The 14,402-nt window shown below is 49.4% G+C and overlaps 5 protein-coding genes across 5 annotated transcripts; 3 read left to right on the top strand and 2 right to left on the bottom strand.

Moving 5' to 3' along the window:
- Positions 1-777: 777 nt before the first annotated feature.
- On the bottom strand, positions 778-3,661 carry MGYG_00866 (hypothetical protein; the record flags this gene model as incomplete). Its single annotated transcript, XM_003176734.1, has 2 exons — positions 778-2,276; positions 2,338-3,661. 2 exons carry the CDS (start codon positions 3,659-3,661, stop codon positions 778-780), a joined length of 2,823 nt encoding a protein of 940 aa, XP_003176782.1.
- A 537-nt stretch (positions 3,662-4,198) lies between these two features.
- Positions 4,199-4,650, top strand: MGYG_00867 (hypothetical protein; the record flags this gene model as incomplete). The annotated part of the gene is made up of 1 exon (XM_003176735.1): positions 4,199-4,650. Exon 1 carries the CDS (start codon positions 4,444-4,446, stop codon positions 4,648-4,650), a length of 207 nt encoding a protein of 68 aa, XP_003176783.1. The 5' UTR covers positions 4,199-4,443.
- Positions 4,651-7,684: 3,034 nt separating this feature from the next.
- On the top strand, positions 7,685-8,291 carry MGYG_00868 (hypothetical protein; the record flags this gene model as incomplete). Its single annotated transcript, XM_003176736.1, has 2 exons — positions 7,685-7,978; positions 8,184-8,291. 2 exons carry the CDS (start codon positions 7,685-7,687, stop codon positions 8,289-8,291), a joined length of 402 nt encoding a protein of 133 aa, XP_003176784.1.
- Positions 8,292-8,661: 370 nt separating this feature from the next.
- MGYG_00869 (hypothetical protein) lies at positions 8,662-11,584 on the top strand (the record flags this gene model as incomplete). Its single annotated transcript, XM_003176737.1, has 4 exons — positions 8,662-8,908; positions 9,040-10,545; positions 10,601-10,881; positions 10,946-11,584. 4 exons carry the CDS (start codon positions 8,662-8,664, stop codon positions 11,582-11,584), a joined length of 2,673 nt encoding a protein of 890 aa, XP_003176785.1.
- A 495-nt stretch (positions 11,585-12,079) lies between these two features.
- MGYG_00870 (amidohydrolase) lies at positions 12,080-14,009 on the bottom strand (the record flags this gene model as incomplete). Its single annotated transcript, XM_003176738.1, has 6 exons — positions 12,080-12,506; positions 12,567-12,768; positions 12,834-13,017; positions 13,084-13,324; positions 13,449-13,740; positions 13,766-14,009. The coding sequence occupies 6 exons, from the start codon at positions 14,007-14,009 to the stop codon at positions 12,080-12,082; spliced, it is 1,590 nt and encodes a 529-aa protein (XP_003176786.1).
- Positions 14,010-14,402: the final 393 nt, after the last annotated feature.

Raw genomic sequence — 14,402 nt, forward strand, 5'->3', positions numbered from 1 at the left:
GTATATAAATAATGTTAATTTTCGGTCTCCGAAAGTCATATCCATAATGCTAGTCCATTGCATTTGTAGGTATATTGTATGTCCCGTTCACATTCTGTTTGAATCTGTTGTAGTTATATTTGTATTCATGGCAAACTTGGTTCCAGTTAATAACATAGGAAAAAGCGAAACATTTGAGTACAAGGTAAGAGAGAGACCATCGGCTGCAGAGTTTCAACCGCATCCTCTTACACTGCCTCATTTGCTTCGGTTCTCAAAGGAATGTGCTGTTAATATGGCAGTAAAAGCCATCGGAAGAAGGCCCAAAAAGAGTTAGGACAAAAGAAATTGAAAAGAAAATTCCCGGCTTGCGCCCATAATTCCCCGATTCCCCGATCTATTTTGTTGTCATTGGTGTTGTTGTCATGATGTTTCCCCCAGCAATGTCAAAGAAACACGGATTTTCCCCATATTACGGGAGCATGTGCATAGAAACAAACGCAACGACAAAAAAATATAGAAATAGAAAAAGAAACAGAAAGCATTAAAACAGCTATGCATAGTAACAGCAAGCAAGAGGGGTATAAAGTGTTTTCTTATAAAAACCGCTTAAAAAAACATGATAAGTGAAGTAGGCTCAGAGTGATAAAGTAAAAACTCGTTAAGAATCATCATATAATAAAAGGTATAAGATGATTCTCTTTTGCAAAACGACAGATAGAAAATTCGTTAGAATATAATCCGAAACTCAAGTGTAGTCGTACAAACGACCTAGGGCTGGGAGACATTGATGTCGATTCAAGGCAATGGTGTTGATGTGGTTGAAGAAGAAGTTGAGGTCTCCGTGAACGCTTTAGCCGTGACTGTTTTCGTGGGAACTGCTGGAGTGACAGTCGATGTTGAAGATGGCTTTGTGTTGCCTTTGTCTGGTAGAACGGCAACTTTTGCACTGACGGGCGCACTCTGCACAATTGAACTGAGTGGAAGCTCGTATCTTAAAACGCCCCGAACAATCAACTCAAAGGGGTGTTGCTGGATTTTCTCCCAGCGCAAAGAACCGCCTTCCTCAGTTCTGTTTCCCGGTTTTGGAACACGGATTTGGGCGGTTGAGTTGGATGCAAGGTGTTTCCAGGGCGAGGGGGTAAACGTAAGCGGAGAATCAAGGTGGAAAACCCGACCCAATAACATAGTTTGTGGATTGGGAGCAGACGGATCGTGGATAGGGTCTGTGCCTTTGTCGACACCCCCTTCAGTTGTTTGTCGCTGCTCAGGGTTAATCTCGAGCCCTCTTGCGGCGAGAGAAAGAATAGCTCGCGATTTGCTATCGCCTGTACGAGGCAGAAGTCTCGTTTCCCCCAAATCCATTTCCTCCACCTCTAGGAACTTGCTTTTTGCAAAAATGTTCACATCTAGGTAATTAACAGTTAAGGCAAAAAGGTTTGGATTAACTGCTTGGACATCTAGATCCAACATCAGTAAAGCTTCTGAAGCAAGCACGTTCTGAATTCCACGGATTTGTACATTGGTCAACGCTTTGGTCACACCAATGACAAATACGGCAGTTCCGGCTCCAAGAATGATGACAAGTACAAGTAGGAGGGTGCAAAGTGTAACCCGGGCGAACCATCCACGGCGTCGTTCTTCCATGTACTCTAATTGTCGGAGGCTGGAACTGCCGGGTCGACGGCCATGGCGGGAGCGAATATTACGCCCATTAAAGCCATTCACCAGGGGTGTACGTTCGTCATCAGCACCCTCTGCATCAAAATCGTAGCCGTAATCGCCATCTTGCTTGGAGGAAAACCGATGGGGTGCGCTGTTGCCATTTATTGAGGAGTATCGGAAGCCCTTAGATGCCGGCGTCTGTTGTGAAGAGAAGAAACGTGCGTGGTCAAATAGCGATGCATTTGCCCCATTACGGGCATGTCGGCCAGTATGATGTCTAGTGGTATGAATATTATGGCCATTAACTCTTGAGCTACCGCGTCCGGACGACATAGTATCATCACCATCGAAGGTGCTGTAGGTATTGTTAGTAAACTTCATGCTTCGCTTGCCAGATATTCCATGAAAACCGGGCGTATCACGAAGTGCGGAACGAGTGCGGCCACCGTACTGGTCAAGTTGGCTAACGGCCGAAGCAGCAGAAGGGGTTCGAGAATGATATCTATGCTGGCGGGCTGGATGAGGGTCACGGGGATTAGATTCGTAGACAAACGTCTCGGCAGAGTCGGAAGAGTCCGCATCATCTACAGCACTAGCAACCTTGGCTTCGAAGATATCCGCCTTCGAGGACACTGAACAAAGCTTATTAGTACATAGTCTGACAATGAACGACATGTAAAGAAGTTGACTTACTCCCTCCGGGTGGCACAGTGGTTTTTCTCGACTTCTTCTTCTCCTTCTTTGGCCGGATTGTCTCATCACTTCTTCGTTCTCTCAATGTGCCAGCTCCTCCACGCTCGGTTGCTGGGCCACCTAGGGGTACCTGAGGAACAGAACTAACTGTCTCGGTCTCGACAGTCATGTTGGTCGTGGATATTTCCCCCGGCTTCCCGCGAGTGGAGCTTAACGAGGTAAATGACCGCTTTGGTAGTACATCGCCAGCGTTCGGCCGTGCTGTGACGGAAGGGTTTCTTCTATGAGGATCTGAGGGCCTTCTAGCCATTCTCCTCTTCCCACTCGAGTCCGAGCCGCTTTCACCACCAGGTTTAGATGCGATGTCATCTTTTCCGCGCTCTTTCTCATCTAGTTTAGAATCTAGAGTGATATGAGAATCGGTCGGTGTAGGAGTTCCAGCCTCTTCGACAGTTTCAAGCATAGAACCCGTCACGCTCCCGGTGCGGGAAAGGTTACGGCTCATGCTCCGCATTTGGCTATCTTCAGGGTCTTCAGCCTGCTTTTCTGATTGTTGTTGTTGCTGTTGTTGAGATTGCTGCTGCTGTTGCTGCTGACATCTGCTATCTTTCTCCTTGTTTGGCTGTCGGGTTGACTCAGGGACGCCGTCTGGCAGGCTGAAGGATGATAGATTAGATTGTGGCTGAGGTGGTTTCAGCCCTGGGGAGCGTTGGAACTGTGAATCGATTGATTTGTTTGTAAAGGACGGGGAGATTGGAGAGAGACGCCCTAGTGTGTCAACCGGCGGGGGAAGCAAGACCTTGTTAACGTCTGCAAGCTGCTTCTGGCCGTTCTGTGATTGTGATTGAGAATGAGAGGTGGCGGCAGCTCCGCTTGGAGAACGGGGGATACTAAGGTCCCTGCTGCCTTTGCGTGACCTGGAGATTGATCGAGATGTGGACGCCGATGAGTGGGCGCCTGATTGAGCAATGGCTGAGCGCGGTATGCGCGGTATGGGAGACGTCTCTCGTGAGGAAGTAACGGAATTGGGTGAGGAGGAGATATGCAGAGGTCTGCCATGATGAAGGTGGAGAGGCTTTGGACGCAATGATGGGTCTATAGATGCGGGAGGAGTCGAGGGGTGCAGTATAGTTAGGGGTAATAGGGAATTCGCCCTAGACTGGCTCTGTTGCTCGCGTGCACTCCCGGTGCCATTCCCGTTGGTGCTACTGCGGCCCTCGGGGCCAGCGGAAGTATGAGCATCTTGTTTGACAGCGTCATCATGTGATGGAACAGCTGGCGCTGGCCTAGACGGGGATGAGAGGCGGCTAGTAGAAGACGACATGACGGGGATTTAGGGAGGGGGAGGATGTCGAGAATAAAGGGTATCGTTACTGTCGAATCCGACACGGGGGAATCAGCACGAAGATGATCGGCCAGCGAGGAACGGACGAGCAGGGTAAATTATCAGAACGAGGCGTTCATAGGTCAGCAAAACCCCATAATGTTGAGATTGGCCAGCTATCAAGGGACAGGCTCGGGTGGAATTGAAAGGAGGAGATGGAAATCCAATATGGGCGCAACCAAAATGGATTTGTCAGTGCTAGAGCGATTAGAAATGAAGCATAGGCGAGGTGTGCTGGATCGGTTATACAGGGGTGACGATCATGATCCAGCTCTAGTAGCAGCAGCCTTTCCCTCCCGGGGCAATAGTGAATGCGTAAAGTGATTTGATGCCAGGCTGTTTGGGCAGTTCCGCAGGGCACGCTTGACAAGAAGGGCGGACCGATCCAGGCTCCTCCCGCTCAGCTGTCCAACGATCAAGCTGCACGAATTGAGCAGCAAGGGGCCGAGAGAAAGGAAGAACAAAAAAAATAATAGATATATCTGTTTCGTCTGCGGCAAGGAAGAGAGAAAAATTATAGGGCCCAATAAGGACGGCCCACGTCAACGGGCGAGGCGAGGAAATCTGGATCCCGGCGAGGGCCAGTAGGAGACAGACGGCGAGGCAGCGATCGCAGCAGGTCTAGGGAGCCAGCAAAGTGAAGCTGGACATGGAGGAGGCCCAGTCTGTCAGTCTGCTGGCCTGTCGAGACGAGGAGGTCGTCTGTTTTGGCGGTTGGGAAGATGTCGATGCCGGAAGCTTGTTTATTGGGCTACTGCGAGTGTGAAGCGGATGCAGGTGTCGTAGCTTGGGCAGCAAGCCGCAGAGAGAGCGAGCAGCCAGTTGAACGCAGCCAGCGAGGCGAAGCGGACGAGAAAGGCGAGAAAGGCGACGGTGTCGACCTGGATGAGCGTGTGCCTTTTGCATATAAAAAGAAGAAACGAAGTTGAAGTTTTTGAAGTCGACGTCGAAAGTTGAAGAAGTTCGAGGCCTCGTCTTGCGGTGACAGTACGATACAGAGCAAATCTGCTGACTAAGGTGGTTTGCTCGCACTTTTTACGCTGAAGTTTACTTTCCTTGTGGGACAACTTAACGCCGGTAATCACATTACAGGGCTGGTACAAAGCGGTGAGGGAAAAGTGCGTCACTTGTATTTTTGATACATACAAAAAGGGATGAAAGGGGGAAGAAGACGAAGAAGACGGAGACGATGACGATGACGGCGATGGAGCCGTGGAAAGCTGAGGATGGAGAGCCGATGGAGTCATAGAAAAAGCGGTAGAGACATGTTTCATGTTTGGGGATATATGATGTAACGGAGGGAAAAAGCAGGAAAGACGCCCTTGATCATGCAAGGACGGGAAGAAGACGAAGAATGACAGCGAAGAAGACGGAGAAGAAGAAGAGGATTTCCCTCCTCTCTGTCGACCCTTGACCCTGTCCTTGCGTTGCCTTGCGTTGCCTTGCTGCTGATATCAGGTCTAGCCCATCGAAGCCAAGGAAGACTGGAGAAGTTGCTGGACTCGATAGCCAAAGTATGTATAGCTAGCGTAACGTAGTTACGTGCTGACTGGCTCAGCAGAGATGGCGATAGACGGCCGACCCAACTGTCGACAAGGCCAGAGGCCAGAGATCAAGCATGATAGGATCTCCCGTTGGCACATTCCGTGTTGCTAGTTACCCTTCTCACGATCACTACACCGCAGAAACAGCTGGCCATGCCCGCCCAGAAAGTGCTGTTGGCACTTTGGCCTATGGGCTCCTATTGTCAGGAAACTGAGTCCCCAGCCAGCCGTACACTGGCTCCCTGATGAGGACGGGCTGGATATTTAACTAGTTAGCGGACAGCGCATGCTGAGCAAGTCAGGCGTCTTCGTCACTTGGTTCTGGGACATCGGCTCAACCGTTTCGGCAGAGGGGATCTTGTTTGCCCGTCATCGGCGAGATGCCACCATTCAACATTGCCACAAGGATTCCTTGAAGTAAAAAGACGAAAAAAGGCATATCAGAAGTCAGCTCGAGCTGTTCACTCGGGGTAGTTACAGCATAGGGGTTCAAATCATATTACGTACGGAGCAGACTCTGATCGTGCCAAAGAGATCGCCGCCGCTGCTGTAAAACAGAGTCTCGCCATTCTTCTGTCTCGGCTCCCAGGACTTGCCGCCTGGGATATATGTGTTACCGCGCTTGGACTCCCGTCTATACCTCGTCCATGCAGTGTAGTCAGATGGGGTGGAATATGCCTGATTCCCTGTAGATCGGGGTGTTCTTATGAGCGTATACGGCCATTCGCATCACCTTTGTTCTCTCGACTATAATGCCGGCCCAGTCGATGCCACCTAGGTATCAAACACCGTGAACGAGATGGTACGGCAATCCAACCTTGAATGGACCATTCCATGCCAGGCTGGGTAAATAATGGCCGCATGAATTGTTCTATCATAGATACCCCCTTTGATATTGTTAGCTTCTTCTTCAGACTCGAATATCTAAACTCCGGCGCACCCGTCAATGGACATCAACGTCAACACAAACAACTGATATTGGACCCGTGTCGTGAGTGCAATTCACCGGTATGAAAGAGAAGCATGCCAGGGGCGATATTTTTGTTCTTTGGAACAAATGTGCCATAAATTTGAAGGATTTCCACCTTTCAGCCTCTTCCGTAGCGCGACGTCGTCCAGAGAGAAATGATCCTGTTCAATCAGCTACATACATGCGATTCCAGTGACCATATAAGTACCGGGTGCCAAGTAGCACACTGAATCAAGCGTTAGCGGCGCCTCCAAAACCGCCCATCCTTGCCTCCCAGTTGTATCGTTGAGCAGTTCTCCTTGTTGACCACTGTCGTCACATATGGATGATGCCCACTTATCGATCGGCACAGTTCTCGTCGACTGCCTACGAATGGCAATGTTGACTCCCGACAGGGTTTCCAGCCCTAGTATCAACTTGGATAGTTTATTTAATATTCAGGTAGAGCAGCCAAGTGGGACGATATACATTAGTGCTTTATGAGTTTTGAAGTGAAAGCCTGCCGGGGGCTAGCTCAGGACTGCTTTGTTTATATGACCATTTAGCTAGCTAGGCAGCAAAATCGGTGTCCTTCGGTACGTATATTCTTAAGGCATTAAAGCCATGGGCTCATCAGGCCATGAAACTGCCATGAAACTGATGAGATACCCTTGAACAAACAGAAAGATTATTGGCAATAGGTTTCAAGCTGTTCTATATTAGACTCCACCATACTGCGTGTTGCTGCCTGGTTTCAACTGGGGGCGCTGTATCCTTAGGGAGGCTTTCTTTTTCAAAAGATGAGACTCCGCTAGGCCGAACGGTGCTATGGCTTGGAGGTTGATCTTCTCACATCGAGAGATATTTGGTTCTCGTATACACCTCTGATTCAAAGATACACACTAGAGATTCAATCTATACATAGAGAAGAAGCCTAAGAGAGCAAAGGGTTTCCCCGATTGATACCATTTTTGAGCCTCCTGTTCAGGGGTTAAATGTAAACAGTATCAGAGTCCACATAAGCCTGATCCTGTTAGGCACCACTTAGCCAAGTCCATGTGGCTAGCATTTAATCCAGTGGCGAAGAGGACCGTGATGTTCGGAGTTCATATACATCATCAATGTACCGCCAGCCAGGCTGCAGGCAAGGTATACAGATTGTTGACGAATACACCATATGTGCACACGCCATTTCGCCTCTCCTTTTTCTTCATCTTCCTCGTCTTGGGTATCACCCAGCGGATAAGGCCAGCGGCATATCCTTCAAATAGGTAGCGGATTGGTAATCAAACGTCATCCGCAGTGCTATCCTTCGCCTCGGATGTTTTCTCTGTGCGATGTTGTGGTTTTGCCATCGGCGTCTCCCGATGCTTCGAGATGTATCCGCGGATTGGGAACTCCGCGGCTCAATTAAAGTTGTTCCGTATAACCGTCTTCTAGAGACACGTTGAAAAGTGTATTGAATTATTCATGTATAGGCATCGTATCGTTGTGGCTGTAGCGGCAGCGGTAGCAGTAACTGTACCTGATGTTGACTTTGATATTGGCAAGAAGAGGGAAAAAGGCGGTTTCTGGTTCTGCCGCGGCCCGCCGCCTCCCCTTTGGGCAAACCAGACTTCGCCTCTTCGACCTCAAAATTTCAACCTCAACCTCAACTTCAACTCCGATATCAGAGGATTCACCAGCTTCGCGAGCCTCAACTTCAGCTTCTCCAGATCAGCGCTACTAGCTGCAAATAGAAAGGTCTTCATTGGCCTGAGGAAGGTCAGCAAGGCGCCATGCATCAATCTCTGGCGTCAAGGAGCCCCGATATGTCTGGGGGCAACGCCCAGCAGGGCTGACAGGGTGCACAAGTCGCCGACGTATCCATGGATGCTGGCCTGCCCATAGCAAAATGGGCCATGGAGGAATCAAAGAACCGTCTTCCGTCATCTCCGTGGGCCCGAAGCAGCGCTGATTTGGCCCCTAGTGTCGCCTCATACCCCAGCTGAGCAAGCAACACGTTTGTGTGTGTGCACTATTTTCCTGGATCGACCAGCATTTGCACCCCAGGAATCTTGGAATGATGTCATGCTGAGAGTGCTCGTATCACTACGTATGAGTATGTATGGGCTTACTTTACACAGCGCAAAGATACCTGCATTACCCAGTCAAAAGCCTGTATTCCGTTGTATCCCGCTGTATCCGGTTGTCAAGGATACAACCCTGGGATCAGCCAAGTCGAACTTGGGCATTAACAGCCCCGCCCCAACTCAACTCCCTTTCATCCTTTCTCCAGAGAGTTCAGTTCTTTCTCATCTGCTCCCTCGTCTCTATTCCCCTCTTCCAGAGCACTATTGCTCAGGGTTCTAGCCGAGGAATACCGCGTATGTTTCCCTGACTCGAGGGAAAAGAGATTTCCGGTTATCAACCAATATCCGCCAATTCCGGGGCCCATTTTTCCCAGAATGAGTCTCCGAGGAAGGGAGTACCGTTATTACTACGAGGACGACGAAGACGAAGAGTTAGATACAATTTCACGGGTATCTGAACCCCGATCTTCAAACGGTGGAAGCTATTCTATTATTAAACGCTACGTCATTGCGCCCGACTCCCGTTCCCACCGAGACGATTCTGGAAGCGAGATCTTGCCCCGCCGCATTAGCACAATGGACCGCCGCCAGGAGTATGAATATATTGATATCGACCGCGAATGTAGGTTTTTATATATTTATTTTTCCTTCATCCCCCCCCTTCCAACTCCTTCATTCTTTCACCTACCCATATGGCCAGCAACAAAACCCTTAAAGTCCCTATTATGGCCCCAGCTGAGGAATACCACACAGCCTACAGGGGGTCAACGTACTCCCCCCAAGAGGATGAATATCAGATTGTCCGCCATCATTCTGATGGCATAGAGGATCGCACTGTTTTCCATCGGTCACCCCACGACTCGGATTACTGGTATGAGCGTCGCATTCGAGAGTACGATGAGGATCCCCGCGAGTACGACGACCGCTATTCGGACCGCTATTCAGATCGTTATTCCGATAGTCGATCGAGCTTAGGGCATCAACGTCGACATCATCGTCATGACCGTGATTATGATAGCGACGACGAGCATGACCATCATCGTAGACACCTAGCCGAAGGTGCCCTCGCCGGTGTCGGTGCTGCAGAGTTATGGCGCCGCAATAGCAGAAAGGACCAAGGAAAAGAGCATTCTGGCACCCTTTCACGCCTGACCAAGGACCTTGGTGCTGGAGCAGTGGGCGCATATGCTGTGGATGCTATATCTAGACATCGAAGCAAATCGCGCCGCCGCGCTGACTCTCTTGACCGTGGTCGCGATCGTGAGCATTACCGCCACAGACATCGCCATCATAGCAAACATCATCGCAGCCGGTCTCGCCGTCGCTCTCGTTCTTCGTCACATTCACGTACCAAGACGCTTGCTGGCCTTGGACTTGGCGCAGCTGCCATTGCGAGCGCTGTAGCTATCGCACATAAACATGCTGAAAGCAAAGCGGAGAAAGCAAATGCCCCTAAAGCCGACAAGCACCGTGGCCGAAAAGGACACTCTCGTCACCGACGCCGCCGCCGGGATTCACAGTCTACCCAGTCTTACTCCTCCGACACAGACGATTTGGAGCAGCGACGTAAAAAGTCTGCTGAGCATCGCAATCAGCGCATGGCCGAAGCCGGTCTTGCTGGCGCTACAGTAGCGGGGATTGTTGAACATGCCCGCAGCAAGTCACGCTCTCGCAAGGGTGACCGTTCCCGATCTCGTTCTCATAGCCGAATAAGGCAGGGTATACCCATTGCTGCTGCGGGGCTAGGCAGTGCAGCAATCGCTGCAATGTATGAAAACAACAAGCAGAAGAAAGCTGAAAAGAAGCATGAGATGGAGAAAGAAGAACGTCGCCACTCTCGTTCGCGCTCTCGACATCGACGATCTCGGTCAACTTCATCGTACTCTGATGCTTCACGAAACATGGCTGGCCTTGACCTCAACGAAAGATCCCAGCCTCCGGGACTAATCCAGTACGGCGATGATCCCGTTTATGGTCGAATCCCGGCGGCAGATTATTATGGCCGCCCCGAACATCCTCGCTTAGAGGAGCCATCACGCAGACGCAAGAGTCGCAACCGCTCAAGACACGACTCTTATAGTGATTCAACCGAATACGCTGGATCTGACAGTGAAGAGCGACGCCGAAGAAAATCTGATAGAAAGGACAGACGTCGCAGCCCTTCACGTAGCCGTCACGGAAACGGAAACCTTGCTGCAGGGCTGGCTGCCGCTGGCCTTGCTGCTGGTGCAGGATATGCAGGACACGAATATGCAAAGCGTAAGTAGCCACATCTCGTCCACGACGAACCCATTGAGTTAACCAATCATTTTAGACCACCGTGATCAGAAGCATAGCAATGGCCGTGCTGAGCATGACAGGGACTACCGTGACCCTTATGAAGATGAATATCCGTCCCCTCCTGGCCCACCTCCGGGACCATCTTCATATCAGCCTCCAGCAGCGCAGGAGTACTACGGTGTTCCTCCTCCTCACCCCGGGCCACCTGGAGGACGAGGATATCCTCCTCCGCCCGGCCCTCCACCCGGGCCAGGTTACTTTGCTGGGCCAGGACCAGGACCAGGAGGGCCTCCGGTATACAGGGGGGATGAGAATGTATGCCTCCGCAAACCCTTACTTCACACTATGTAGTACACAACTAATAGGAGCAGGTGTAAAGGTTCCACAGCCATCTCACCAAAACCAGAATGGGTCCAGAGAAAAAGGCGTCAAGGGGAACTGGGCCTCGGAGACGTCTTTATTTGAATCGCCTCCATTAAGCCCAGTTCGCAATTGCAATAGTCCTTTATCCGAGCCTTTATCGTCACTGTCTCCGCCGCACTCTCACAAATCCAAGAACGACAAGGTGCATGCCCGTCGGAAATCCGTCCAATTTAACCTTCCATCGCATTGTGACGGGTATGAAAGTGACGACAACGACTCTTTTTCTGATTCCGATGCAACCATTGACCACGACAGACGGCGCTATTCTAAAGATCGCCGTCATTCCAATTCTCGTTCTTCTCCCCACCATTCTGGTGACCGTTGGTATGACAGTGATAACAACAGCGTCTCATCAGCTTCTTCCCTTACTACCTCTGATTCCTCTTCCTATGCACCTTCCCGTCGCGCTGGAGGATACCATGATTTATATACTAAGTATCACAAACCAACACATGTTCAGCGCGAAACCGAACCTGACTCGGACTCTACCATTGAGCTTCCTCCGAGATTTGATGAACATGGTCGATTACTTGAAAGGTCACCCCCACGCCAGCCACCATTTCTCGGAGAGAGGTATGTTTTTATGACACGATGATGAAACTTATAATATTAATAAACTTGGAAAAAAAAGATAGAGACGCTGGTTCGAGTCTGTGTGTTTGTGTCTGTCGTTATGGGTGGCTCTCGTTGATTACTCGTTGCTGTCATTTTCCTAATTATGCTATGATGTTTATTGATATACCTGGTTTTATATTACGTGACAATGTTTATATGACTTATATCCCCCGTCCCTTTTTTACAATCTTCAGTATCTGATAATTACCTCAAGCTACGAAGTTTATATCACTAGTAATTACAATGTCTATATTCCGTGTTTTCGACCTACAACCTTGCACTTTACTCGATCATCTACATACCGAAATTCACATCCTCAAGCAACACAACAAACGGTAAATCATGATAACGTCCCAAAATACATCACCGAAATTCAATAATCAATCGCCAACTGACTAGTCATGACATGCCACTTGGCCCGTAAGTCATAAAAATCTTCCAGGAACCTATATGGCCTGGGGTTGAGCATACAGCTTCAATATTGCTTCTGCATACTCTTCTTGACCTCCGGGAATTCCTCATGGTGGCCATTCCCTCCATCCGCTACATCGTTCCGAGGGTCATTTGTATTGCTGTTACTCTCAGAATCGGTACTGATGATTACCCTACCACCGCCATCCTTTCTTCCAATCTTATGCACTCGCCCGTTGATGATAATGACATCTAGCTTTGCATGATCCTGGAGTATAGTGATATCCTCAAGAGGGTTTCCGTCGACTAGGATGCAATCTGCGTAATAACCTGGGAGGATCTTACCTAGTTCATGTTCGCGCATGAATAGTTTTGCTACACCAGCGGTGGCAGCGATGACGCTTTCATGGGCCGTGAAACCTATAAGTTCCTGAAAGTGCATAAGGTCTCTAGCGTAGGTACCATGAGGAGTCCAGGCAAAGCCATAATCACTGTTGAAGGATAGCGTTAGATGGTTCTTTTTAACTGGTGTACAGTAGGGGTGGGCCTACCCTCCTGGCAATATGACGATACCACGCCTGTGCATCTCCCGCAGAGCTAAGACTGCAGTGTCTTTTTCTTTCTTATATCCAACTTCTTCTGCCTTTTCAGGTGTATATCCGAATTTCGCAGCCTCGGTAAATATATTAACCAACCAATTTATAGCTGGTGCAACAATGTGTTTTGTCTTATTTTTTTCAAGCATGTCCATTCCTGCCGGGAAGTTAGTTAAATAGTCAGTCATTTCACGCTCCACTGGTGGCCGGTAAATGGCTCACCTTCGTCGTCAATATACGAGGCGTGATATATCACGTCAACTCCATGTTTCACGCACATCTTTACCGAGTCCCGAGCTCGTGCATGTGCACAAAGGCGTAGACCACGTCTATGAGCCTCGTCAACGCAAGCAGCAGTCTCTTCGTCTGTGAAGTAACAATCCTGTGCACTTCTCGTCTCTGTTATCTGTGATGAGATATTAACAAAACTTCAATACAAGGATCGTGCAGCATTACGCATGATACTACTTACTTCCTCGCCAGACATACTAAGTTTTATCTGATCAACTCCGAGCTCAGCATGATGTTTTATCTTTTCCCTCATTTCTTCTGGGCCATCGGCAAATGCAGTGATTCCAGCCACTAGCTCTCCATCGCGCCGGGCAATTTCCATCCCATTGGCCAGGCATCTTGGGCCGGGTATATCGCCGTCATTGATGGAATCACGAATCACCACATCCAATCGATCTTTAGCTGCCGCCGCTCCAAAACACCTTTGTTGCAAAAACTAGTCAGTAAGTTAATTCCCGAGGGGGGTTGGATAGGTTAGAATCAGAGAGGGAGAGGGATATATTAGGGATATCAAGATGAAGTAAGATACGGAGACTTAGTGCGTACATTGTGTAACCAGAGTCAGCGTAGCACTGGGCACTCCTGGCAGTGAGCAAAGTATGTTCTTCAATGGCAAGTTCACCAAGCCGCTCAAGATTGCCTCCATTCCAGGAGAGATGAGTATGGGCATCCCCTAGGCCAGACATTAAGGTACGGCCACGACCGAAGATCTTCCGTACCCGGGGGTTTTTCTTGAGTTCTTCTTTCCCAGGAATGTTTCCGACAGCGGTTATCCTCTCTCCTATACCAACTGTCAATCGCCGCCCATGCCTATACTTATCATACAGCAGCCGTGCCACTAAAATGGGCTAAATTTGACTTACCTTCAATGAGGACATCACCACGGTAGGGCAGCTTCCCCGTAGAGTCCAAGATTTCAACATCCAGGAACATGACCTTGGAGTCTGGATGGGTTCCTTCCATCGCATACTTTCGGGGGGTTAAATGGGCCCCGAAATCCAGGGCATCGATACTAGCAATATTCCTTGGCGGACCATCGTAAGGGGGTATCTTGCTCGCCGTTGAGCTCCAAGAGACTGGGGGCTCTTCCACCTTTTCTGACGCCATGGCTTCTCTTTTCAACAAAGTGATATGCTATTCAGATGGATCTCTCTTTGCTCGAGGCCCAAATACATTTGAATCGGGGCCTCCCGCTGCTCTTTTAAAAGAAAATAGCTTCTCCTCTGTAGCACAATGCTGATATCAATTTAGAGTTCTGCTATACAGACGATCCACCTGTGTGCAAGCAGAAAGAGTGACTATTTCTCTGCGGAAATTTATCCTTTTCATAAGAACTTGAATTTTGCACTACCGTGAACTGTTTGACGTGTGCAATACGTACTCGTTGGCTGTGGGTGCCTGCCTCATCAAGGGTTGTCCTGCGAACGACTGGATATGTTGAGGGAGGAAGAACGAAGGTACTGTCTGACCACCCTCTCCCTGGTATGAGCAGAACTAGTT

This window comes from Nannizzia gypsea, genomic scaffold (assembly GCF_000150975.2).
Source record: "Nannizzia gypsea CBS 118893 supercont1.1 genomic scaffold, whole genome shotgun sequence".
Taxonomy (NCBI): domain Eukaryota; kingdom Fungi; phylum Ascomycota; class Eurotiomycetes; order Onygenales; family Arthrodermataceae; genus Nannizzia; species Nannizzia gypsea.